General features: G+C 41.0%; 1 protein-coding gene across 1 annotated transcript in view; it reads left to right on the forward strand.

The window, feature by feature from the left end:
* Window positions 1-21,134, forward strand: part of LOC126467493 (exocyst complex component 5) — a 112,920-nt gene extending 91,786 nt beyond the window's left edge. Inside the window, exons 15-17 of the mRNA XM_050096466.1 lie at window positions 10,410-10,566; window positions 20,567-20,727; window positions 20,810-21,134. Coding sequence (XP_049952423.1) covers window positions 10,410-10,566; window positions 20,567-20,727; window positions 20,810-20,908 — 417 coding nt within the window. The 3' untranslated portion in view covers window positions 20,909-21,134. The remainder of the gene's footprint in view (window positions 1-10,409; window positions 10,567-20,566; window positions 20,728-20,809) is intronic.
* Window positions 21,135-27,035: the final 5,901 nt, after the last annotated feature.

Here is a 27,035-nt window from a genome sequence, read left to right on the forward strand (position 1 = left end):
AACTCGTGAAACTAAAATTTATTTCTTCAAGAATAAAAATACCTTCCCTTTCAAATTTATCTAGTTTTAAGTTCTAACTGAATTTCAGATTGTCAGTGATAAGTAATGTGACAGCTTAAAACAATTTTAGAGCACCGATAAAGCAAAACTTATTTTAACATGCCACAAAAAAAGAGTTCAGGAAATTTTTAAATTTTGACCTAGAGTTTCAGGTACAACCACCAAATATTGATATAAAAGACAATTTCTGTTGACCTTGTATATTATTTGAATACGACAGCACTGTTAGCCAGTTTGAATCAGTCATTTTCAAGAGTACTTAATAAACGTAGCAACTGATATATACGAGTCATATCTAATTTTGTTGCAGGTTTAAATCACTTGACGTAGTTTAATTACTTTGATACACAGAATACAGAATTTTTCCATTACAATTAATTGTAATGTTTATTAATGATAATTTGCTATGAACATGTTTACTTCTATGTAAATCAACTCAACCAATTCGACAGTTCCATTCAAAGAAGCTTAAAAGTGTGTGTGTGTGTGTGTGTGTGTGTGTGTGTGTGTGTGTGCATCTAAACACACGCGTGCACGCACGTGCGCACACACACACACACACACACACACACACGCACACACGTGAGCTTCTGTGAATTTCCCAGGAGCTACGCTCCCAAATCCCAAATGCATTCGACACATATGTTGTGTGCATCTCCTCCTTTCTCTCTCTCTCTCTCTCTCTCTCTCTCTCTCTGTCTGTCTATCTATCTATCTATCTATCTATCTATCTCTCTGTTTCCCTATCTCCTCCTCTCTCTACCTCCTCCCACTCCCTCTTCTTTGTCTATCTCCTCCGCCTCCTCTCTCTGCCCATTCCTTCCTCCCCCTTCCCTCTGCCCATATCCTCCTGCCCCTCTCTTTATCCATCTTCCCCTCTCCCCTCCTCACTTTCAAACTACCCACTCTCCCTGTCCATCACCTTCTTTCCACCTATCTGTCCACCTCCTCCCTCTGCGCTCCATCCCCCTATTAAGCCATACCAGTCTGCTTGGAAGGCATGCCGATACACCCTGCACAGCACATCTTTTCCCCCTCCCCCCTCTCTCTCTCTCTTTCTCTCTCTCTCTCTGTTCTTATCCTCCTCCTCCCAGATCTATCCACCTCCTGCTCTGTCTCTGCCCACATCATCCTGCTCTGTCTCTGCCATCACATTCTCCACCCTTTCTCTCTGTCCATCTCCTTCTCCATCCTCTGTCCATCTACTCCACCCTATCTCTCTATGCCCACCCTCTCCTGTATACCTGTCAACCTTCCCCAACCATGCACATTCACACATGTAGACCCTGCAAAACAGATTGGCAAAGCAGGCCAATACTGCTACACTACAACATGCCTGTTGTGCAGGGATGCCTACTTAAGGGAGGGTGGAAAACAGTTTTTCACCTGTATCTTCACTCCTGTGGGGGCTAGGAGGTTCTAACTCTCATAGTGCTAATACTCGTGAAAACTGCTGCCTGTCTGCTAAATTTGGTTGAAGTCAATCCAGGGATTTGGTAGGAAATGCTAAACAGAAATACATGCTTGCTGCTTTATATTCTGTAGTTACAAGCAGTCAACTGTTCTTCTACTCTCACTTTGGAATAACACTACTTTTCAAAACTACTATGCCCCCAGAGAACCCCACCATGAGTCCATGATAGTATACAGTCCATGGCTTGCTGAGATATATGATAAGGCATCCCCACAAAGACCCTCTCAGCATGACACCCAGAATGCCATTGAAATCCATTCTCCAAAAAGCTTAATCCCTTAGAAATGTCAGTAGAATATAAAATATCCCCTTGCACACAAAAGTTAAACCATTCTGGACTGACTACAGACCTAGTCTCCTCCACCTTATCCTTCTGACCAAAACTGACACAACTCCACATCAAACTTTTCCTTCCGCAGTTCACATCTCTATCCAAATGTGGTCCACCTCCACTCTGACTTATTCCGCTCCTGGTTAGCTTCCAGGCATTTGCAGTCTCACATCAACTTTCTTCCTGATGTTTATTACCAATAACACATACTTTATCTCAAGACAGAGTAAGAATGGTGATCCACAATCTGCGAAAAACCCCATGATCCAATCCCCTCCTCCCCCCCCCCCCCTCCCTCTCCTACCGACAAAGAGGCTCCACACTGTTGTGATGAACTGCAGAGATTACTTGGCAAAAAGTCTCAAGCATCTGTCACATCCCCAAACATGCCCTGCTGAAGAGATCCAATTTGATAAGTCCAGCATCACTTCCAAAGCTCACGCAAATCCTAGGGACCATCCCAGATCTTCTTACCAAAAGTCATCTCTGTTTTCATACCCAGCACACCCAGCAGCTCACTCACTGTATATTTCCTGAAATCCACAAGCAGAGGCACACTTGATCCTCAATTGTAACAGGTTATTGTGCTCCTTTGGAAAGGATTGCCATTCTAGCCAACAAACACCTCAAACTCATAGGTTGTACATCAAGGATACCAAACCCTTCCTACACTGTCTCAACATAATTTCTACCCTTTTACCACACAACTTCCTATTTATTACTGTTGACACAATCTCCCTTGCCTTTTTACTACGCAACACTAATTCTCGCAATATTCTTCAGACATCAGATTTATCACTTCACACTTAATACAGATGAACAACTATATCTTTGTCCACATCTGTTTCTTCTTTGAAGAGAAGATATACAAACCCACCCATGATGTGGATATGGATATGGATATTCACATGTTAACACCCCCCCCCCCCCCCCCACCCCCCACCACCACCCCACCCTGGGGATCTACAACTCATTTGTGAGTATGAGATTGGCATACATGGACCCCCTGCTCTTGCAATACTGCTTCCTTTTCTGTGCTGCATTTATGTCTTCTCACCTCCCTTGGGGACAGAGTCTTGTGTAAAATTGGGTAACCAAAACTTACGAATGTATCACTTTCATCTTTCTCTCCTTTCTCGATCTCACTTCTCCTGCCCTTCCTCCACTTCAATGTTTAAGGTCTCCATTTTCGTCTTTCTTCCTTTCTATGCTTGAAGGCCAGCTCACAAATTTTATGCATAAAGGGTGACTGCATAATGCATAATTCCCAGCACCCAGGTCAACAAGTGGGGCTCATGCGTTCCCCCTGGAAAAGGCTAGGCTCAGGGAGCGGTGATTGCCTGAGCCAATGCCTTCCCAATTGCCAATTGGTGCCCTCTGTCTGGAGTTTAGGAGGTGTGACCTGAGGTGCGAACAATCACCTAAGGCACTTTTGCTCCTTTCTGTGGGGCCCTCAGAAGGAAGGAGCATGCAATCACAGATGTTGGCAATGATGGTGGATTCACACTCGATGAGTACATCAACTCCATCAATATAGCCTCTGTCTAAGAAATGGATATGGAATGAGGCCCATGGACACGACAAACCATCCAGCTGAACTTGCTACCTCACAGTGTCATCACAGGAGGAGGTCAGAATTTTCCTACAGGGACCTGTTCATTATTCGGAAAGTTGTGACACAGTGATGGCTCACTAAACTCCTGCACTCGCCTTCACAGTGGAACTTTGCTTCTAGAACACACAGTGCCTTTCAAGCACAAAACTGCTTAAAGCTACACTCCTCCACAGATAACCTGTTCGTGTAGAGGCTCGTTGAACACTGACTTCTTCATGTGGCTTTTTATACACTCAGCTTCTTGATTGAATGACAGAGAGATATACAAAATTATCTCTCTGATCAAGGTGTAACCACAGTCCATCGGGTTATGAAGAGGGTTGATGCAGAATTCATGCATACCCGCATCCTTTTCTTAATATTTGATCAAGTGGAACTCTCATTAAAGATTGTGGCAGGCTATGAAGTCATCATCATCAGTGTAAAAACGCAGTCAGATGTGTAACGTATGGCAAGAACGTTCATGAGGGAGATTCCTCACCTCCTCCTCCCCACTGCATCAATTGCAATGGCAACTATGCCACTTCATCCTGTGAATGCCATGTGCACCTCAGTGAGTGAGCCGTTCAAGAGATCCTGGTGATGGAAATCATACCCATCAATGATGGTTGCAAAATTTTAGCTAGCCGAAAGCCTTGCATACCTTTGTGCAGCAGTCATAGTACCGTTCTTGCTACCACATGACCCACAAAAACTAGGGCCATGCAGACCTGCAATCTCCAGTTCAGTACTACAGTTGTGAAATCACCTAGTGCTAAGTAGATGTCCTCACCTCTGCCCGCTACAGTTCTCATCCCACCAAAAAACCTTCACCCATACTAGTGAAGTCACTTGTGACATAGCCAGAAGAACAGAAATTTAAAAAGGAATACCTCGTAAGTCATCAAACATCTGGGTCCATGTTTGACAAATGCAAAGGTACTAAAATGTCAAACAAAGACAAACGTTCTACCCCTTCTCCAACTCTACAACAGCGACACTGCGCAGCACCTTTGTTTGGTTGTCCTCCATTTCACCAGTGCAAATCACCAACCGTATCTGCACCCTGAAGTCAGCTGACTGACCCAGTGAGGTTCTTGGTACTTCTGAAGAAATATTGGAATGGGATCCTCCAGCTTCAGAACCTTAAATAGTTCACAGCCAAAATCTGCCACTGGCGGCAGACAAAGTAATTGCCTCTTATAAGAGAAAAACACTGATCAGTAAGACCATTACGACCACCTACGTTATAGCCTCTGTGCCCACCTTTGGGGCAGATAACAGTGCAACATGTCAAGGCATTGAAGCTATGAGGCCTTAGTATGTTTCTGGAGGGAGTTGGCACCACATCTGCATACACAAGTCACCTAATTTCCATAAATTCCGAGGGGGGGGGGGGGGGGGTGATGAGCTCTATGTTCAGTCATATCCCAGATGTGTTCGATCGGGCTCAGATCTGGGAGTTGGAGGCTAGCACACCAATTGGAACTCATCGCTGTGTTCCTTGAACCACTCCATCACACTTATGGCCTCGGGACATGATGCATTATCTTGTGGAAAAATGCCACTGCTATCGATCAACATGATGGATTCGTGCCCTCCCATTGCCAACCGTATAATGCTCTGCCACTGTGCCAACATCCAGTGCCAATGCTCATGTGACCATTTCAGTCATAATTGCCAGTGTGATTGTGTTAACAATGGCACATGCATGGGTTGTCGGCTGCAGAGGCCCATTGTTAAGGAGTGTTCAGACACATTTGTACTCTGCCCAGCATTAAAGTCTGATGTTATTGCACCACAGTTCACTGCCTGTCCTGTTTTACTAGTCTGCCCAGCCTGTGATGTCCGCCATGTATTAAGGGATGGCTGCCAAACCCCACGACATCTGAACGTCGTTTCACCTTGGTTTTCGCCACTCCTCGAACACCCGACAAGTCATGCAGTTTCCAAATGCTCATTCTGAGCCTCTGCGCCATTGCAATCTGGCCCTGGTCAAACTCAGATATATTGCATGCCTTCCCCATGCTACAAACGGACAACATGCTCACTGATGCTACATGCACTGTGCGTGTGTCTGACTAGCATTAATTCCTCACCAGGTGACACTGCCACCACATGGGCATTTTTATATCGATAGTAGGTCGGTGGTCATAATATTCTGGCTCATTAGTGTATCTCTTATCATCTAATATGGCTGATCTTCAATAGAACGTTTCCATCATCAGTTCACACAGGGCAGACTTATTGTTGCTAATTTTATCACAATTCCCAGTTGGTTTATGCCTCCAAAAAAACAAAATTACATCCTCAAGACTATTTTGATCTCTTACCCTTCACACTCTGTGTTTCGGCCCTCCTTCCAAGATAGCAACTCCAGCTCATGGGGGAGTTGTGACACTCGTTTGGGACGACATCCATAGCCAAACCATTTCATTGAACACCCAGCTACAAGCTGTTGGTGTCTATCTTTCTCTCTCCAGTTATACCTTTCCTCTTTTGTAATATCTACTTATCCCCATCCTTTGATCTCATCAGTGCAGATATACTGCAGCTTACTGCTCAGCTCGCTCAACCCATTCTGATACAGTGCCCACCGTCCCATTTGGGGCTCCTTGAGAACCTGCCCAAGAGGCTCTCTCCTGGCAGATATTCTTAACCAGCTTACTCTCATTTCTCTCAACACTGGTCAACCCACATTCCTTTCCGATTCTACACACATTTTCTCTTACCTGGATCTCTCACTCTGCACTGCACAGCTTGTCCAACACCTCTCAGACACATACTCGTGCAACCATTTCCCAAGCATATTTCATCTGCAAACTCATGTCCCATTGTGCACAAGACCAACTGGCAGCTTTCTAAAACTGACTGAAGACTGTATTCTTCACTGGTAACCTTCGACAAACAACACTTCCACAGCGATGATGATCAGTCACAGTAACTTACGAATGTTGTTCTTACCGCCAAAGAATGTTTTGTCCCCTGAACCTCTTCCCTACCCCGTTGTGTCCCAGTCCCCTGGTATACTGACGAATGCTGCAACATGGCTCATAAGAAGAGACATGTGTCTTTGAACACCATCCCAAAAAGGACAGCTGTATTCACTATAAACAGTTACACACAGTGTGTCTTCGCATTATCAGAAATAGCAAAAAAACTGTTGGATCTCTTTTACTAATTATTTTAACCGTTTTATTCCCTCTTCTGTTGTTTGGGGGTAACCTTCGTTGGAGTTTTGGAAATGAGGTATATCTTCTGATTCCTGGCCTGACTGTAGAGAACGATGTCATTGTGGCCCAACATAATACTTTGAAGAGATCTTGAGCTCTGCAAGAAGCAAGCGGAGGAGGCACAGGAGATATCTTTGCCCTCACAGAATCACAAATGCTACAATACCCTTTTTATCATGATGGAACTCGAACATACTCTCACCTCTTCACAATCCTCTGCTCCAGGACTGGACAATATTCACATTCAGATATCCAGCACCTATCTCTTGCCGGCAAGCAATTTCTTATTCGTACGTACAATCGCATCTGCACATACAGCGCGTTTCCCAGTCATTGATGTGAAGCCACTGTAATCCTCTTACCCAAGCATGGTAAGGACAAACATCTTCCATCCAACTACTGCCCAATTTCCCTCACCTGCAGTGTCTGCAAGGTAATGGAAGACATGATCAATGGTCAGCTGGTATGGTAGCTTGAGTCTAGGAATTTGCTAACAAATGCATGATGTTGATTTTGTAAGCATCACTCTGCAGTTGGTCTAGTCACTGTCAACCCACACTATGAACAATTATCTGTGGAAATTGCAAACTGTAGCTGTGTTTTTTGATCTAGAGAAGGCTTATGACACCTGCTGGAGCATGGACATACTCCATACAATTTACATATGTGGCTGCCGAGGCCACGTGCCCCATCTCATTCAGGAGTTTTTAAAAGACCATGTTTTCAAAGGCACATGTGGGTTCAGCTTTGTCGAGCATTTTTATTCAGGAGAATGGGGTGGCACAGGGCTCTGTACTAGACATAGCTCTATCTGCCACAGCAGTTAACCCTGTCATAGACTGTGTCTAACAAGGCATCTCAGGCTCTCTTTTTGTCGATGACTTTGTAATATACTGCAGCTCTCAACAGACCTGTTTACTTGAGCACAGCATGGAGCATCGACAATGGCTTCCACTTTTCCACTGTCTGTCTGAACATCTGGGGGCATAAAGAGTTTCTTCAGTCGTCCTCACATCTCGGTCCTGTTGCTCTTCCATTTGTCAGTTCTTGGGGCTCACACTAGATAGGAAATTCTGTTGATCCTCCTACATATCTTATCTGTCAGCACTCTGTACCCAATCTATAAATATCATACATGTTGTAAATTGTACTTCATATGGAGCAGATCGGGAAATCTTCGTCCACTTATACCAATCCCTTGTCCAATCAAAAATGGACTATGTGTGTCTCGTTTAGTCATCTTCACAACTGTCTGTTTGATGCTATCTCAACACAATTGATCATCAAGGCATATGTTTGGCCACTGGAGCTTTCTGCACTAGCCTAGTAATGAGGCTCTATCAAAAACTGCTGAACTACCACTGTCATACTGGCACGATGTTCTCCTCAGCAGATACACATGTTGCCTGCCCTCAGTGCCCAACCATCTGTTCTGTGAGTCCTTTTTGAAAACTCCCTTGACCGCTAATATGGGGTAAGTGCGACTTCTTTGTTGCCTCCTGGAGTTCACTGTCATATACTGCTTCAGAAGCTGAACCTCATGTTGCCTGCTACATTCCTGATGGGTGAGAGCTGTTCCCCACCTTGGCTTCATGCAGAGGTCTGTGTTAATCTTAGACTTAGTTTGCTTCTCATGGACATTGTCTATGTTTGACCTATAGCTGTAAGTTTCTCGAACTTTGCACACAACTTCGAGGCAGCACCGTCGTCTACATTGATGGCTCTAAGACCACCCGTGGTGTTGGATGCACTTTTGTCATTGGCAACAAACATTTTATATACCAGCCTCTAGACCAGTGCTTGATTTTTACTGCAGAGTTTTCCGCCCTCTATCATGTCACCAGTGCGTCTGAGGACACAGGCTTCTCAATTGTGTATTATGTTCCGATTCACTTAGTGATCTCCAGAGCCTCTGTGTACTATACACATACCACCCCTTAGTGCAACAAATGCACGAATGCCTCCTCACTCACAGATGATGGAGCCAATGTGATGTTCATGTGGGTCTCTGGTCATGTCGGAGTGTCGGGGAAGGAAACTACCAAGGCTGCAGTCCAACTACCTAGGCCTTTTAGCTATTTGGTCCCTTCAGATAATCTCTTTGTTGTGGCACATTGTGTCCCTGGGAACTTGAACAACTCCCAACAGCTTGGACAACTTCCTCTTGCCCCTCTTGTTTCAGGAAGATACTTTAAGATACTTTTAGCTCAGCTGTGTACTGGGCAGCTTCATTTTAGTCACCATCATTTGTTAAGAGGAGGCCTCACACACCTCTGTGTTTACTGCAACCAACCACTGATAGTGTGACATTTTCTCACACAATTTCAATTTTATAACTTTTTAGGTTTTAATGTATGTTTGCCATCTGAATTAGCAGATATTTTAGCAAATACAGTTGCAGATTGCATTTTGCTTTTTATTCATTGTAATAATATGGCAAAGGAAATTTAATTTGCAACCATTTGAACATCCACCTCAAATGCGAACTGATTGTTTTTAGCTACCCCTCTACTCCAGGCTCTGAGTATTATTGACTTCAACTTCATCTGGTAATTGACCATTTTAAATTTCGAAAAGGCCACTTATGACAGCTGTTTTGTGCTCTAAAGCAGCAGCAACAACAACAACAACAGCAGCAGCAGCAGCAGCATCATGTCAACCTCATTTGCCAACTTGTTTGACTTATCCTTCCTAGCAGTTCAAAATGCTAAACACCTTATCTGGTTGAGTTTCAGTGTCGTCATCTTCGTAGTCTGGACCCAAAACTAAGACACTGTCCCCATTTCTCCACTGCCTTAAAACCTTCTATCATAGTATTTCACCTGACCCTCTTCAGGTATGATGGCTTCATAAAAATTAGGTTTATATCGAAGCCTAAACCACCAGCAAATCTTTCTTTCCTTACCAAAATGTCTCTATTGTAAAATGTAGCTACACAAAGGTTGGCAGTATCTGCAGATGGCAGCAGCTTGTCCCCCAGTATGTTGGACCTCTTGCTTCTGAACCACACCATCTGTCAGAGCTGAAACTGTATTTTTATTATTCTCTGAAATTAGGCATATCCTCCCCAAAATCATTTCCATCACTCACAAGGCAATTTTCTGCCTCCCATTGAACCTACCAAATCTCCTTGTCAATACCTAGCCCATGCACTCACCCAGCTTATTCTAATTCTGTCCTGCACATTTATCTTCTGTTTCAATCCTTTTCCCATATTTCGGCTTCTTAGTCCACACAACCTCACTTTGTCCTTATCACAGTACTTTAGCTATCTTCCTCCACTCTTATTATGCTCTGTCCCTCCCTTACATACCTCACCCCATCCTGATGCATCATGGCATACACCATCACCTCTGCCACTATGGAAGTGAACACTCTTTGGTACTATATATATCTTATCTCTTTCACTTGTTATCCCTGTCTCCATCTGGTAGTCCTTTTCCCTCCCTTCTCTGAAACCACCAGTTCACTTACCCTCTATTTATCATATAACTGATAATACGTTGTGGAAGGGGGGGGGGGGGTGTTGGGAGGGGGATTCTGGAAACATCATTGCAAGTCATAAGCTATGCTACTCTGCTCCAGTTCTTACTTATTTATTGCCCAGTGTTTCGGCTATATGGTGACTGGTTATCTGTACTCATTCATTTGCTTGTGTAGAATTAACTTTTTCTAATACACCGCACTGTTAATGATTTCATATGGTTTCATTGGCAGGCCTGTTTAGCCGTTGTGCAATACATGGGTGCAATGGTAGAGCGCATTCGTGACAGCCTAGATGGAAAAAATGTTGAATCATTGATGTTTGAACTGGGTACGCGTTTCCATCGGGTTATATATGAACATTTACAACAGTTTCAGTTCAACACTGCAGGTAAGTGTCTCAGGGTCATCTTCATTTCACAGCCGGTATTCCAAAAGTTCTGAATCTTAGAAAACAAAGATTATACCTACATAGATGAAAGGGTCTGTTAATGTAACATTGATACTCAAACAAATCATAAAAGATGTTGTGGGCATGAAAAAATGGATATTAAATGGAACTAGGCAACTGTTAAAGAGAGAGCCAGAATTTTGAGCAAATACTAGTCAATTAAAATGATTATAGCATTACAAATGGCTATAATTATGTAATGCATAGCAGTACATTGATGATAATGACAAAAAATGTAAAAGAAAAGTAAAAATTAAGGCACCCCGAACACATGATCGGATATATCAGTGGTACATAAATGATAAGAAATGCAGTTCTCTGTAATATATAGAATGGCCACCAGAGTACATTAGCCTCGAACATGTTTAGTGTTGTAAATAGTCTTCAAGGGTTTGCCGCCGGGTCATGTTGTGCAAATTCCACAATATTTCCTCGGAGAAACTGTGTGACATTTTCAGGTGGTTCTACCTTGCTGGTGGCTAGGTATAACTGATGGTATCTGCACGTTGACCCCCCATTTCTAGAACACGTGCGTGGAGAATGTGCAGGTACGCAAATCGCGCATGTGCAATGATTTGCAGATGGATGGTGCCATATTCAAACTCAAACTGCCAAAAATCACAGAGCGGCTCTCCTGTGCATGCACTGTATGTTGCATTTGCCAACAGTGCAGCCAGACGTTACTTACCAGCGGCCACACTAGACCAAAGTTATGATGGACCTGTTATCAGAGGTCTTGATTTTCACATCGTGATTTAATAGCAGCCAATGCAGGATTCCAGGCTGTGCTCAGTTGAAATCCCGCATCCTTATTGGTGAGGTTATCGGTTGTACGGGTATGTATTGCTTCCTTAATGACGCAATCCCAGAAAGATTATGCTGGGGATAAAACTTCCATCTTTTCATAAATCATTCGATGTCCTGTATGCAAATGAGACTCGTCTTCTATCCGCGACTGTATTGAAATATCATTTTAGTTTCCAAGTGCTTTATGAATTTAGCTGTGTCACGTACCCGTTCTTGGGAACGTTACTTTTGTATTAAAAGAGAGAGAGACAGAGACAGATACATTGTGTGTGTGTGTGTGTGTGTGTGTGTGTGTGTGTGTGTGTGTGTGAGAGAGAGAGAGAGAGAGAGAGAGAGAGAGAGAGAGAGAGAGAGAGAGAGAGAGAGAGAGAGAGGGGGGGGGGGGGGGGGGGGCATTGGATTTGCACAGGACAGTGCAAGATATATTTTTCCTTTCATTAATAGGAAACATTAAATAAGTGCTGTCCCTGTAGTCTAGAAGACAACCATCTTCATAAAGAAAGCACACAAAGAACATTAAACATTTACAGACGTAACTTGTCATACTTTTCACTTGTTTGCAAAAGAAACAAAATTATAGTTATTGTTCATCAGTAGTAAATCACTAATGCGTTCTGGATTTAATTGGCTGCGGTGATTTGTTAGTAACATGCCGGCTTTACTAAAGCATCTTTCACTAGGTGCGCTTGTTGCTAGGATACATAAAATACGTCTTACAACTGCAGCCAGGCCTGGCAGATCTGTTTCATGTCTGCTCCACCAGTTTAAGATATCATCATCATCTCCGGGGTGCATTGAAATGTAGAGATCTACTTCATCTGCTGCGGATGATCTGTTGTTCCTCCATTCCTTGAAACGATCTCTCTTTCTGGGTGGTGATGACACAGTACTTGAAGGATCTATGATAATAAACAAAAAAGACAAGTAATACAGAACTGACGTGGAAATCATCGAAATGTCCCCACAAAAATGAGGTGTTTTATGTTAATGAAATATTATACGAATTATAACATTCCCGTTCCTCTATAATACACTATCCACTAACTATGCAAAAGCGATTATGTTAATGATTGCATGTTGTACCTGCGTAAGTAGCACACATTTGTCGCACATTGCTAAGAATTTCGTGCTTTTCATTTATTTCAAGCATATTAAGATCACGGAAAGACGGCCAAAGAAATGCAGCAATTTTATGTCTGGAAGTGATCACAATCTTCTCATAAACGAAAGTCAAAGCTCGATTTTTAATCCTTTGTACCTCCTGTTAAAAAATACATATCTGTTAGTACACATTAATTACGCTAGTTAATTATAAATCTATTGCGTATCATAATGAAACAGTGCTTTTAACTGCAGTAATTACTCACCTGACGGTCAGTGTCATTGACACTGCAAATTTGTTGCAGTTTGTGAAATCAAAGAACAACTAACTGGACTGTTGGTTCTTTTTCGCCTTCTAATTCATCCGTGGCCTCTTTAAATGGTCTCAGAAAATGTGCAGTTTTTCCTGCAAGCTCATTATCATATCCTTGCAATCTTAAGCGGAGTCCTTTTCCGTCAGCAAAGTAGAAACAGAAACTTCGTTATAGTGAGTGTGTAAGGATTCCAGCATAATGTACAAGCTGTTCCAGCGTGTGCAGACCTCTTGTTTCAACGATGATTTCAAAGAAGAGCAGAGGCCTATTTTCTTAGTGTACCTTACAATGCATTTTGCAGTATTTATTGTTGATGTGATGTTCGGGGCATGATTTAACAAGAAGTTATCTTCATCGTAAGTATGGCTATGTGCTGTGTTTATACAATGAGCAGCACAAGGAACCTTTCGTGATTTTCCAAAGTCTTTATTACACTGGCACCCTGGTCGGAGACAAAAACAAAACTGTGCAACATGTCCAGCAAAATGTCCCAATCAGCCATCCTCTCTTCAATTTCCTTCATAATATTTACTCCTGTCTTCTTAACATCCGGGAACTTTGTTGTAAATAAAACATTGTTTACAAGAGACCAATCTGTGTTAGTGTAATGTGTTGTAAGTGTCAAATAGTGCACCCGACTATGCGAATCAGTCCACATATCAACTGTTGCAGCACATGTTTTATTAATAACTTCCACAATAACAGAAGGCATTATGCTGTTTCATATTGCATCAGCTTGGTCTTTGACATGTCTGCTTATAGTAGAGGAATGTGGCGTGACGTCTGCCACGTTAACTTCTCCGTAATGCGCACCTAGATGTATTAATTCTTGGCCTAGTTCTCTGAAACCTTCACCGGAAATAGCATTAAAAGGTCTCATATCTTTAGCACACATTGCAACACACTTTGCTGTAATAGTATTTTTTATTACTGCCGGTATCCTTGAAGGTGCTGTATCTTTGCGAGGTTTCTTGCAACTGTTTCTTTAAATGAGTGGTTCCCGACTGGAAACCAATAATGTGGAGCAGTTTATGCACAATATGTAGCCAGTAGATGCACTGTTTTCATCTACAACCAACAGAAATGTACTCCATACTTGGCTTTTTAGACCTTCCCATTTCTTCAATGTGTAAACATTGGTTTCAATCTTATGTCTTAACTGCACTGGCTTCCTCGCGCTGCATGATTATAGAGAGAGAGAGAGAGAGAGACCACAAATGAGAAGCCTGTACTGGCTGCAGTCTCACACGGATAATGACACCTGTAATGTGTTTGAAGTTACGTGCTACGTACTCGGTCACGGCTTCTATGCTCGGACACAAGAAGTAGTGCGGGCAGCCTATCCAGTTAGGCTGTGCATGCGCCATCTCGTATTTTGTGCTCGCTTACTCGGTCATGCAGGACTCTAGTAAGGAGCCTGAACAGTGACAGATGTTGATTGACCACTGTGAAGAACCTAGAAACTGTGAAGTACCATATTATTATTATTATTATTATTATTATTATTTTCTTTTCATCTCATTCTTTTCTTTTTATACATATATACCAGCGATACTATAGGGTCAGAAACAAATCAAGGTGAAAGATTCTCTTCATTTTTCAGACATATTGCGAGTTCCGTCATTTTAATATTGTAAAACATGTATATTCCAATTGTACAGTAAAAGTGTTATCAAGATAGCAAAGTTTATTCACAAAGTTATTACCTATTTATTATTCCACGATGCACCGAGAATCCTGCATCAAGAGGATCGAAGATAATAAAGAAGAATTCGCCTGAGCTGAGGAGGGGCAATCTGTAACCAGTATTGTCATACCAATCTTCATGTACAGTAGCAGTAACAAAAAATTGGTGTGCGTAAATTTACAAATGTTAGGTATTGAATGAATATATGTATTCAGTATTGAAGGTCTGTTTATATTAGTGCCAGTTAAAGTTCACCCGGAATATGAGTATTTTTCAATCCCTTTTCAATCATTCTTTCAAAAATTTCCTTTTAATTATTTAAGTAGCAAATTTTTATTAATCACATTTCTAGTCCCCCCACCACTATTCAAGATGCCTCATACTCATGTGAGGCAGCGTTACCAGCAGCTGACAGAGTTTGAAAAAAGCCTCATTATTTGTGTGCATTTGGCTGGCTGGTTGAATCATGCAATACTTATATTTGTGGGGCATTCAGGTGTGAGTGGTCTAATGTTGGACTGCATGAGAACATGAGGACCAGCATACTTGTCAAAGTTCCAGTCGACCACAACTGATGACAAAAGAGGTCACTGTATTGTGCACCAAGCACAGTGTAACACCTTCACGTCCACACCTGCCATCCAAGAAAAAGTAATGGCCTATCTACAACATTCTTTGTCATTCCACACCATTGCTAGGAGAATAGCAGCAGTCAGGTGAGGGAATTACCATCCATATGCATAGGCTGCTCTTAACACTACACAGACTAGGAAGCATGGACTGCTGATGAATAGCATTACATTGTATTCAGTGATGAAATGTGGTTCAGCACTACCCTCAATGACTACTGTCAGCAAGTATGACATTGACCTGGGGTGGGGTTCCATTCTCCGCATCAAGGTTGTGGGAGCTATTGGGTATGACTTCAAAGTCATGGCTGGCAGTGATTGGGGAAACTCTGATGTCACAGCAGTATGTCATAGACATCCAGTGTACTCATATGTTACCTCGTATGCTACTGTATCATTGTACCATTTTTCTACAGGACAATGCTCAACCACACACGGTATGTGTTACTATGGATTCATGATGATGATGATTATGATGATGATGATTATGATAATGATAATGATAATGATTAGGTACTCCAGTGGCCAGCAAGATGCAAGATCCCCAGATCTGTCTCCAATAGAGCATGTGTGGGACCAGCTCGGACATCAGAGATACAGTGGCTTTATGACTCTCTTCCCAACCAAATTAGTTTATGAATCCAGGCCAGAGGAGGAGCAAGATTATACTGATATGGGCTCATACTGCCCGAGTTCTCTGTAAATTTGACTTAGTTTTGTAATCACTGCAGTAACAAAAAACATTCTGTCTCAACCCATAAAGTTTCATTTTGTTTACTTCCACATTTCCAATTACTTCTTCTTCTCCCCCCCCCCCCCCCCCCCCCCCCTGCCCTGGCAGTATATTTGGAAATGTGCAGAAAAGGATATTGGAATATATAATGAAAATTTGATAAGATGCATAATTGGTAACAATAAGAGTGTGGAGAAAATAAACCAGATGCTTATGTTGTATATACATGACATGTCATCAACTTAGGTAGTAGATGAACAATAAGTAACAACTAAGAAACATTTTGCAGGAAGTCAGAGATTTCTTAAAATGTTTGCATCATCAGAGAGATGACACAATGCCAACTGTGGGACCTTGTAATCAAGCATGAATATGTATGTGTGTGTGTGTGTGTGTGTGTGTGTGTGTGTGTGTGTGTGTGTGAGAGAGAGAGAGAGAGAGAGAGAGAGTTCTGAAGAAGGATATTGGTGAAAAAAATCACCAAAGCTTTTAACCATTTTGATGTGGCTGTTGATCACTCAACTATATTGTGACTGGTTGCCTCTACTCCTGCCATTGTTTGTGTTCCACTCAGGACTTTCTAGGATCATATTAAACCAAATAGTTCTGATTATCTTAAAATACATCTCTCATATTCATGGCATGCCGCCTAACTTTTTAATCCATACCACTTGCAATGCGTGCAGGCCCTATTACTTACAGACTTGCCTCTGCTGCAAAGGTTACATCTGGTTGATGGCACAGGCATAGGGTGTCCATTTCATTTTCATTGAAAAAGGAGACATTTATATTGACTAAATTTAATACACATACAAGTTTACCTTTACAACGTGCACTCAGTGATCCCAGATCCCTTTTTACAATTATTCTGCCACACTATCACCGTACTTTTCACTTCTATGTACTTTATCAAGAAGTGCATTTTCGTTTGAAATTGTATCATAAAAGTCAGTACATGATACACCATTAAAGTGTGTTTTGACAATGAGCAAGGCCCTCACTGTTTCAACTTTCATTCTGTTTTTTTTTTTTTTCATCTTACCACAAAGAGTTCACTAACGAAAACACACGTACCACAGCAGCATTTGACCCAGGAATTGCCAGACAAAACTCCACCAAATGAATCATGTTTTTCATGTTAATGTTTTTACTTTTGAAATAAGCAAATATTTTACACCACGTTGCACTAACACTTTATTTGTCTCCTTCTTCACTTTTTATTAAGTTCTGTGCACATGAAAATTCATCAAACAGTTCGTCTTCATCAACAAGAAAATTTGGTACAATACTTTTAACAAAAACACAAGAGTCCTGAATATCCTTCCCCTGTAGCTGCTCCTTTTCAGTATTAATCTGGTCAAATGCTTTAAAAGGTGTGAAAAATGGTAAACACCATTCGTTAATATACTCAGTGCAAGAGTCATAGAAGATGTCAGCATAAATATGAAATTGTTCTACAGTAATTCCACCCTCTTCTTCCAGCTTTCTTAGAGTCTCATGTACAAAGGATGTGAGAAATCCTTCAGATTTTCTACATTGTAATTTTCCCAATAATTTGTTTGTTTCTTGATAAACTTCCACTATTGTGATTTCTTGTTTCTCAATACATTTAATTGTCGTGGAGAAAGGTTTTAGCTGGCTAACAAGAAAATGTAGAAGAACAATAGACACAGGGTTATCAAAGAATTGTTTAAGGATAACAGGACACTTATCAAGGGAAATGGAATATGCTTTCAAAGCAGGAAATATCTCTACAATTCATTCCAATACTGGTAGCACAGATAGCCACCTTGTCTTGCTTTGCCCAACTACAGTTTTGTATTCAGTGTTAGTAAACTTACAGAATGACGTCAGAGATTCAACCCTTACTGTATATATGTGGAAATGCTGGTATATTTTCTTTGCAATTAATTGGCAGTCGATGGGTAGGCAATCTGAGCCAGTTTGTAAGAAATTGTGCACCACATGTGCTGGACAGCCAACACCTACTATATTATTCACTGTGTTCTGTTGCAGTTTATAGATCAAATTGTTTTTTCCTTTCCTCTGCTTACCACCAAAATTGGTGTTAGTGTTGTCTGCAGAAACTGCAATCACCTTTCCCTCAAGATCATATTTCTTTAAAACCTCCAGCTAAATTAACCAATTCGAGCACTTTCACTGTGATGCCGTTTTCAGAGTGAAAATCCCTGATGAAGAGAGGAACCAAATCAGGATGATTCGATGTATCAATCATTACAGCACTTTTCATTTAAAACCTGCTGAGCTGCATATGGTGCAATAACATTTGAAATGATTGCATTATATTTTGTGTGTCCGCATATGAATTTAGGATTGAAAAGTTTTTTAACAACTGCTGTAGTACAATCCATTGACTTAAAGCTATTGTTATGCATTGCACTGTGGTATGCAAACGTAGCTTCTTGTGCTGCTAACTGCCTATCCATTTCTGTTACTGATTTTAAGTTTACATTGTAGTCACTCACGCATTTATTTGCTCTTTTCGTTTCATCACTCATGCGATGTTTCTTCATCTTAATGTGATTCACAGTGTCAGACCTTCCACCATGACCAATAGCAAATTTTGATCTGCACAATGTACATTCTACAGTTTCTCCACTACCAGTGATAAAAGGAAACTCGCTTTTTATATTGCTGTTAAAATTACACTTTCGTTTTGGCATAATGAAACAGTGATTGCACAGTGCAAAACATTAACAGTGTGGTGAGGAAAGCCAGAGAGCAAGTATCAGTGGTGTAGAGTATCTCTGGACTGAAAGGACGGATTCAGTGGATCGATTTAGAAGAGAAGAATCTTCGTTGTTATTCATAACCTATAGTGCGTTTAAAATTACTTGCGATTTTTGACAGTTCGGTACATGTTTGGGGTATGCTGAAAGTCATCACACGCTTCCTAGCGTAAATAATTGCACAGTTAATAGCAAGTCAAACAACCAGTAGCGTAAAATACTCTAGCCAAGGAGAATCATTAAAAAAAAAAAAAAACGGGACATTTGAGTGTCCCCAAAAAAACTTTCGGGACAGCGGGACATTTTGGTAAAAACAGAACTGTCCCGGGAAAAATGGGATGAATGGACACCCTACACAGGAGCATGGCGCTGCGAGTTCTGTCCTCAATTCTGCCCACAGAAGAGACTACCTTTATGAGGAGCAGTATTGTCAACCTTCACAACACTCACCTGTGTTCTATGGGGAACCCCTGTGGTATGGCTGCAGCAAACCTTCAGCACTGGTTCAGCCTCATTGTGTGGGTGGGGATTATAGGAAACTGCCTCAGTCATCCTTACACAGCGCCTAACAGACGAGGCATATCTGCACTTGACCCTGCCTCGCATGCTGGAGAATGTGCCTTTGGTGGTACAATGGGTAATGGGGAGGCATCTCGACATCCTGTATTCCAACCATCTGATGCAACAGTCCTAGCTGATCCGCTCACAAGGCCCACCAGGTCACTGGACCTCAATCTATTGGGGCATGTGAAAGAAGTTGTATATGCGAAGCCCATTCTGACACTGGAACATTCATTCATACTGGTATGATGACATTTGGTTGCAGGAGGACACATTTGTATGTGAGGGTCAGTCACTGCTATGGCATGTTCACACATGATTAGGGGCTCATGATGAGTCCCTCTAACACCTTGTGTATAATGGTGGTCTCATATCAGCGTGTCATGCACTCTACAGGTGTGATGAATTAATAAGCACCATGTAGTATATGCACCATGCAGTTCTTGGCATATGTACATAGGACCTTTTTGCTCCTTATTTTCTGAGGAATCATTTCCTGCAATTTATCCCCATTTGACAAACCCACCCTTCATGAGGACGGAACAATTATTATCAAATTAACTTTTGTCTCAGTTTAGCCCATTAAAATATTGAAAGATATAATCCTTTTTGTTACATTACTTATAATAATGAATGTGCATATGCTAGAACTTTTTGTTTTGTTAAATCTCTAACTTACATTTAATAATGTTCTACACACAGCCATTCCATATTCATGTTATTGTGGTTGCAGATACAATAAATGTTTTTGTTTGTTAGTGTTTGCTACACATACTATACTCAACAATGAAAAATCTAGGATGGAATGTAACAATTTATGAAAAGGATAATCACTACTCAGCATATAGCAGAGATGCTAAGTCATGGATAGGCACAACAAAAAGACTTTCAGAAAATGAGCTTTCGGCCAACAACGCCTTTGCTGGAGATAGAACATACACACTGCCTAAAGTGTGGCCTCAACAGCCAAAGACTGCGGCCATGTGTGTGTGTGTGTGTGTGTGTGTGTGTGTGTGTGTGTGTGTGTGTGTGTGTGTGTGTGTGTTTTCTATCTCCGACGAAGGCCTTATTGGCTGAAAGCTCTTTTTCTGACAATCTTTTTGCTGTGACTTTTCATGCTTTCCCAAAGGATCTGTTGTTGTGCCTGTCTTTGACTCAGCATCTCGACTATATGATGAGTAGCAACTATCCTTTTCATAATATTGACACATACTATACTGTTTTCTGTTTTTGCGTATTTTGTTTATATTGATGAGTCAGATATGTACTTTCTTAATTTGTCAGTTGTAGGTGTGTGAAGAAACAAAATATTAAAAGCCAAGGAGACAGAAATTATAACTAATTTTACTTTGTTGTAGGTGCTATGTGTGCAATTTGCGATGTAAATGAGTATCGTAAATGTGTGAAAGAATTTAAAATCCCTTTGGTAAATACACTCTTTGACACATTACATGCACTTTGTAATCTGTTGCTCGTCAAACCTGAGAATCTGAAGCAAGTGTGTAATGGTGATCAGTTGGTGAGTACATAAAGTCCGAATTTTTTGTGTGTATCACAGATGATATCAGACTCAAATTTATGGTTCTGATTTCCCTTTCCAGGCTGGACTGGACCGTTCAGTACTTCTAAATTTTATACAACTGCGCAGTGATTATAAGACACAAAAGTTGGCAAACAACCTGAGGGGCCTGGCAGCATAGTGGAATGGAATGTATTTTGTGCTTTACTAAATTATTGTGTACCCATAGGCTGTAAAAATACTAGTACAAAATTTGTATTCTAATGAAGTGTGTGTGTGTGTGTGTGTGTGTGTGTGTGTGTGTGTGTGTGTGTGTGTGTTTTAATACCAGAACTATGAACCCAAAGAATTAATATGCTTTCATTTATATTGTATCATTTACAATAATAAACCATGTCATAATGGGACTATGTTGTGTTTCTTTTATCACTGAGGAGTACATAAAATTAAATATATGAAATACTAAATTTCTGACAGCCATCCAGGAAGAATTTCTTCATGACAAACTTGTTCAACCTACACTCCTGGAAATGGAAAAAAGAACACATTGACACCGGTCTGTCAGACCCACCATACTTGCTCCGGACACCGCGAGAGGGCTGTACAAGCAATGATCACACGCACGCCACAGCGGACACACCAGGAACCGCGGTGTTGGCCGTCGAATGGCGCTAGCTGCGCAGCATTTGTGCACCGCCGCCGTCAGTGTCAGCCAGTTTGCCGTGGCATACGGAGCTCCATCGCAGTCTTTAACACTGGTAGCATGCCGCGACAGCGTGGACGTGAACCGTATGTGCAGTTGACGGACTTTGAGCGAGGGCTTATAGTGGGCATGCGGGAGGCCGGGTGGACGTACCGCCGAATTGCTCAACACGTGGGGCGTGAGGTCTCCACAGTACATCGACGTTGTCGCCAGTGGTCGGCGGAAGGTGCACGTGCCCGTCGACCTGGGACCGGACCGCAGCGACGCACGGATGCACGCCAAGACCATAGGATCCTACGCAGTGCCGTAGGGGACCGCACCGCCACTTCCCAGCAAATTAGGGACACTGTTGCTCCTGGGGTATCGGCGAGGACCATTCGCAACCGTCTCCATGAAGCTGGGCTACGGTCCCGCACACCGTTAGGCCGTCTTCCGCTCACGCCCCAACATCGTGCAGCCCGCCTCCAGTGGTGTCGCGACAGGCGTGAATGGAGGGACGAATGGAGACGTGTCGTCTTCAGCGATGAGAGTCGCTTCTGCCTTGGTGCCAATGATGGTCGTATGCGTGTTTGGCGCCGTGCAGGTGAACGCCACAATCAGGACTGCATACGACCGAGGCACACAGGGCCAACACCTGGCATCATGGTGTGGGGAGCGATCTCCTACACTGGCCGTACACCACTGGTGATCGTCGAGGGGACACTGAATAGTGCACGGTACATCCAAACCGTCATCGAACCCATCGTTCTACCATTCCTAGACCGGCAAGGGAACTTGCTGTTCCAACAGGACAATGCACGTCCGCATGTATCCCGTGCCACCCAACGTGCTCTAGAAGGTGTAAGTCAACTACCCTGGCCAGAAAGATCACCGGATCTGTCCCCCATTGAGCATGTTTGGGACTGGATGAAGCGTCGTCTCATGCGGTCTGCACGTCCAGCACGAACGCTGGTCCAACTGAGGCGCCAGGTGGAAATGGCATGGCAAGCCGTTCCACAGGACTACATCCAGCATCTCTACGATCGTCTCCATGGGAGAATAGCAGCGTGCATTGCTGCGAAAGGTGGATATACACTGTACTAGTGCCGACATTGTGCATGCTCTGTTGCCTGTGTCTATGTGCCTGTGGTTCTGTCAGTGTGATCATGTGATGTATCTGACCCCAGGAATGTGTCAATAAAGTTTCCCCTTCCTGGGACAATGAATTCGCGGTGTTCTTATTTCAATTTCCAGGAGTGTATTTAATAAGGCCACAGGAGCTCTATGCACCTTTTGCTTAATTGCACATTTGAATGTCAATAAGTTTATGTTACCCGCAAATAGCATTAGTGGAAAATGTAGTTAGTTAATTCTTTATTATTCCACAGGTAAATATAAAATAATGTTAGACACATTATTAAACGTTAAAAAACATGTATACATATAAATATTTAGAAATCTGGTTAACTCAAAACTAATGTTATACTGTCAATAAAAATCTTCAGGGTATGTGACCACATTGCCATATATAAAGTTCTATAGCAAATGACCTTCCTGGGGGTGTTTTGCTGAGGAAGACCATTTGCAACATTGGCTGAAATGTCGGAGAATTTTATAAATTGACAATGTGGTCACATACCCTGGAGAATTTTACTGACAGTGACAGTGGCCTGTGCTTACCTTTAATGTTACCCTATTTATTCAAGTCTCAAATCACTGCAAACATTTTATGTTTTGCACACTCATCCTTTTGGCTGACACCAGAACTGAACTGATGATAATGATTCTCCAATCAGTTGCCGGCCGGTGTGGTCATGTGGTTCTAGGTGCTTCAGTCTGGAACCGCTTGACCGCTACAGTCGCAGGTTCGAATCCTGCCTCGGGCATGGATGTGTGTGTGATGTCCTTAGGTTAGTTAGGTTTAAGTAGTTCTAAGTTCTAGGTGACTGATAACCACAGATGTTAAGTCCCATAGTGCTCAGAGCCATTTGAACCATTTTGATCTCCAATCAGTTATCTGTGTGTTCCCATTTGTCTGTCTGAAAAACAATCAGTATTCCCCCATACTGAAGGAGATGCTGAGCTCAAGATGATGAATGAATTTCATCCTCACAGATATTGGGCACACAATTTTTCGGTAACATGCATACTACTCTGAAGTTAAATTGTAGAATAATAGAGAGTCTTTACTTTTTAATTTTTACCAAACCCTTTTGAAGTAATTCTGTTACCACACATTGTGCATGATTTTAGGGGTATGCTTTAATTACTTTTTTAAACATCTCAGTTTTTAAACTCCCTAACAGAGTAAGACTGTGTGCAGATCCAGAACTCGAACCTGGGAGATTTCCTGGCTTAACTATGCAAGCACAACTCTTGACTTGCCCTCACAGCTTTACTTACTGCATTATCTCTTCTCCTGCTGTTCAGACTTCAAGCAAGTTCTCATGCATGCATTGCAAGGCTAGCATTCCTGGAAGAAAATATATTACTGGCAAATGGCTTAGGGGATTGTCTCCAGATTGAATTTTCACACTCCAGCAAAGTGTGCACTAATTTCAAATTTCTTGGCAGGTTAAAACTCTGTGCTGGATGGGGAGCTGAAGTTGGAACCAATGTCCTTTGCGTCCAAAGTGCTTTACTGAACCTAACTCACAACTCGCCATCACAGCTTTACTTCTGTCAGTACTCCTTAAAAAAGCTAGGTTGGTGAGTCATGAGTCATGCTTGAAAACCTTAATTGGTGGAACAAGACAAGGTCCCATGTTCGACTACTGGACCGGTACACAGTTTCAGATTAGTGCACGCTCCAGAACAGAATGAAAATTCATTCTTGACTCACAGTCTTCAGTTATCTCTATTAATTTGTTATACAGTTTGATTTATGTAGTAGCAAATATTAATTCTAATGTCTGTTTCAGTTTTCTCAGGTGAGTAAATTAAGTCTAGCTCTTGTTCTGTGATCATAAATAGAGCTTTTACTGTAGTAGTTACTAAAGCTTTTCTCTGCAATAGTGTGACAGATGTACTAAGATGGGCCACGTAGAATCACCAGCTTTTCAAAACTATTTTTACAATCAGCCTGATTTTTGTCTTAAGTTATTATTTTTATTGCCATTTTTTATAATCAGAATACTGTGAAGATATTTTGTACATTTTAACACCTAAAGGTGACTCAGTGTACATAGGAATAGTATGTAATGGAGACACATTCACTGTTAGAGATAGGAATTTGTCTTGCTTGAAATTTCCATTAACGTCTTATTGTGTACTCTGCTACCCTCTCTCTGCTAGCTGTGCAAATCAACAACTGCTCCCTAGGAGAGTGTGTATTGGGTTACACTGTCCATGGCTGTTGCAATTTCAAACTTGGCTTTTAAATTGAACACTCACACTCACACTCAGCAGTCACATGTATTGATAAGCAGCTTTAAATGATCGTATGTTCAGTTGGCAGAACTTAACCCATCTTGGATTGTAGTTGGAAACAAATTTGATTGTTTTTAACGGAATAAAGTTATATTTACTCTTTCACTGAATTCACTTATGAATTGTCTTCGTTCTAAACTTTGTATTCAACATTATAAACAATAATAAGAACAGAGGTGAAGTGATCAATATAAGATGAAACGCATAATGTAAGGACATAATTTTTTCAGCTCGTAATTAAGATGATATAGTGTTTCTTATATCAAAGATATTAATTAATTTTCTGATCTCCCTTTCATTTTTAGCTTTACACTTAACACGTGCAGAGAACACAAGAAGCAAAAATTAGGTTTTTAGTTGCAAACAATGGTACATAAAGTAACCACCATTACACACCATAGAGTGACTTGTAGTGTATAAATGTAGATTAAAACAGTTTTTCCTTATAAGTGAACAAAATTCCAAAACAACTGAAGCCATTCCAGTCTTCTGAGTTGCACATGTTGAAAATTTGTAGAATATTCTAGAATCCTGCAGTGAAAGAAACCATACTGCAATGCAAATCAATCTGATGAAGCTAATTCCTTAAGTCCAGACTGAAATATCATAATTATTCAAATCAATTAATAAATCCTTTCAAAGAGTACTTTCACAGAAGGAACGGGACACCTTTTTGCTATGGTGCGTAGTGTTATACAATGTGTGCTATATTTTTCAGTTTATGTCACAATTTTGAATTTTTAACTTTCTCTGTAGTAATTTATCCCTATATATCCTTAAATATCAAATTGCTTTCATTTCCAGATACATTCATTCTATGTTAACATGAGAAATTAACCATAGGAACTATATTACAAGAAAATCCTCCATGTCTAAATACTTGTTTTGCATCTAAAATAGCCACCTTTTTAAAGATGTAGTTTATTTGACACCATATTCTATTTTTCATTATTTTCCACAGTTTGCTAGTAATATGAATATTACAGCATGTACAGTCTGAAGAACACTTTCTTGTTAACTCAGTAATTTGTCTCCAGAACAAGCTTGAAATCTGAAATATCTGTATATATTTTACACTTATCTTTTCTGAAGATAGAGCCTGGTAGCTAAGAAAGAGAGTAATTACATAAAGCTACTACAAAGAAAATTGATATAACATAATCAAAAGATTTTTAACTTAGCCTAAATGAAAAAAAATCACCCCCAGGAAATAAGTAAAATCCTGTTGTTAATATACCAGCAACAAATATGACAATGCACTTTATTTTCTAGAACATCCACAAAACGATCTAAGGCCCAAGATTTTCTCATACCTTTGTGTGCTCACTCTCATTCAACAGGCAGACAATAACTACCCTTAAAAATTTAGTTTATTACATAGTGTGTGAAATTATCACCCACATTTGATGTAACAATATTATTTTCCCTCCTGATAGTGAAATTTGTACTGTTCATTTTCTTTATAGCATTATAGCTTGTAGATCAGTTGTACATATCTCCAGACTTTTTATTTGCAATGTACCATAAGTTCTGGTGTTTTATTGAAGTTAAAATATTGTTGTCATATGTAAAAAGAATTTTTCCATGTGCCTAATACTGTTTGGTAGGCCATTGCCATCAAGAACAATAACAGTCCTAAGTCCGGGAACAACTTCTGTATTAATGTATTCTGGATCTGATTTATATTTTATTAGAAATTTTGCTTCATTTTTTCCATTTGTTATTCAAACTATTCATTTGCTACTCCACTTATTCTTAATTACTCCAGCCACTTCATTTTATGTTCAAGCTTTAAAAATTTGCATGGGAAGCAATCCTTGTTGTTCAGTGCATGACGTAATTTTTTTAAACACTATAGCTGATTCTGTATTTCTGCTACTTTGGAAACAACTGTGCTTCACACATGTTATGTGTGTTCAATAAATAAATAAATACATTAGTCTGTCTTTCACAACTGATATTAAAATTTTTGAGATTGATGACAGTAGAGAGACAGGCCTGTAGTTTTCTGTACTTTCTATATTACCGTTGTTTATTAGAGGGTGACTTTTTAGACACTGAAAAGTTGCCAGATCTGAAGAACTCATTTATTATATCAGTTAATGAAGCATGTATGTGTTATAACCTTTAATCACTAATAAATTGCGTGGATATACAAAAGTAGAAACACTAGCGGGTTACATGTTACTAACTCCGT

This window comes from Schistocerca serialis, chromosome 1 (assembly GCF_023864345.2).
Source record: "Schistocerca serialis cubense isolate TAMUIC-IGC-003099 chromosome 1, iqSchSeri2.2, whole genome shotgun sequence".
Lineage (NCBI taxonomy): Eukaryota > Metazoa > Arthropoda > Insecta > Orthoptera > Acrididae > Schistocerca > Schistocerca serialis.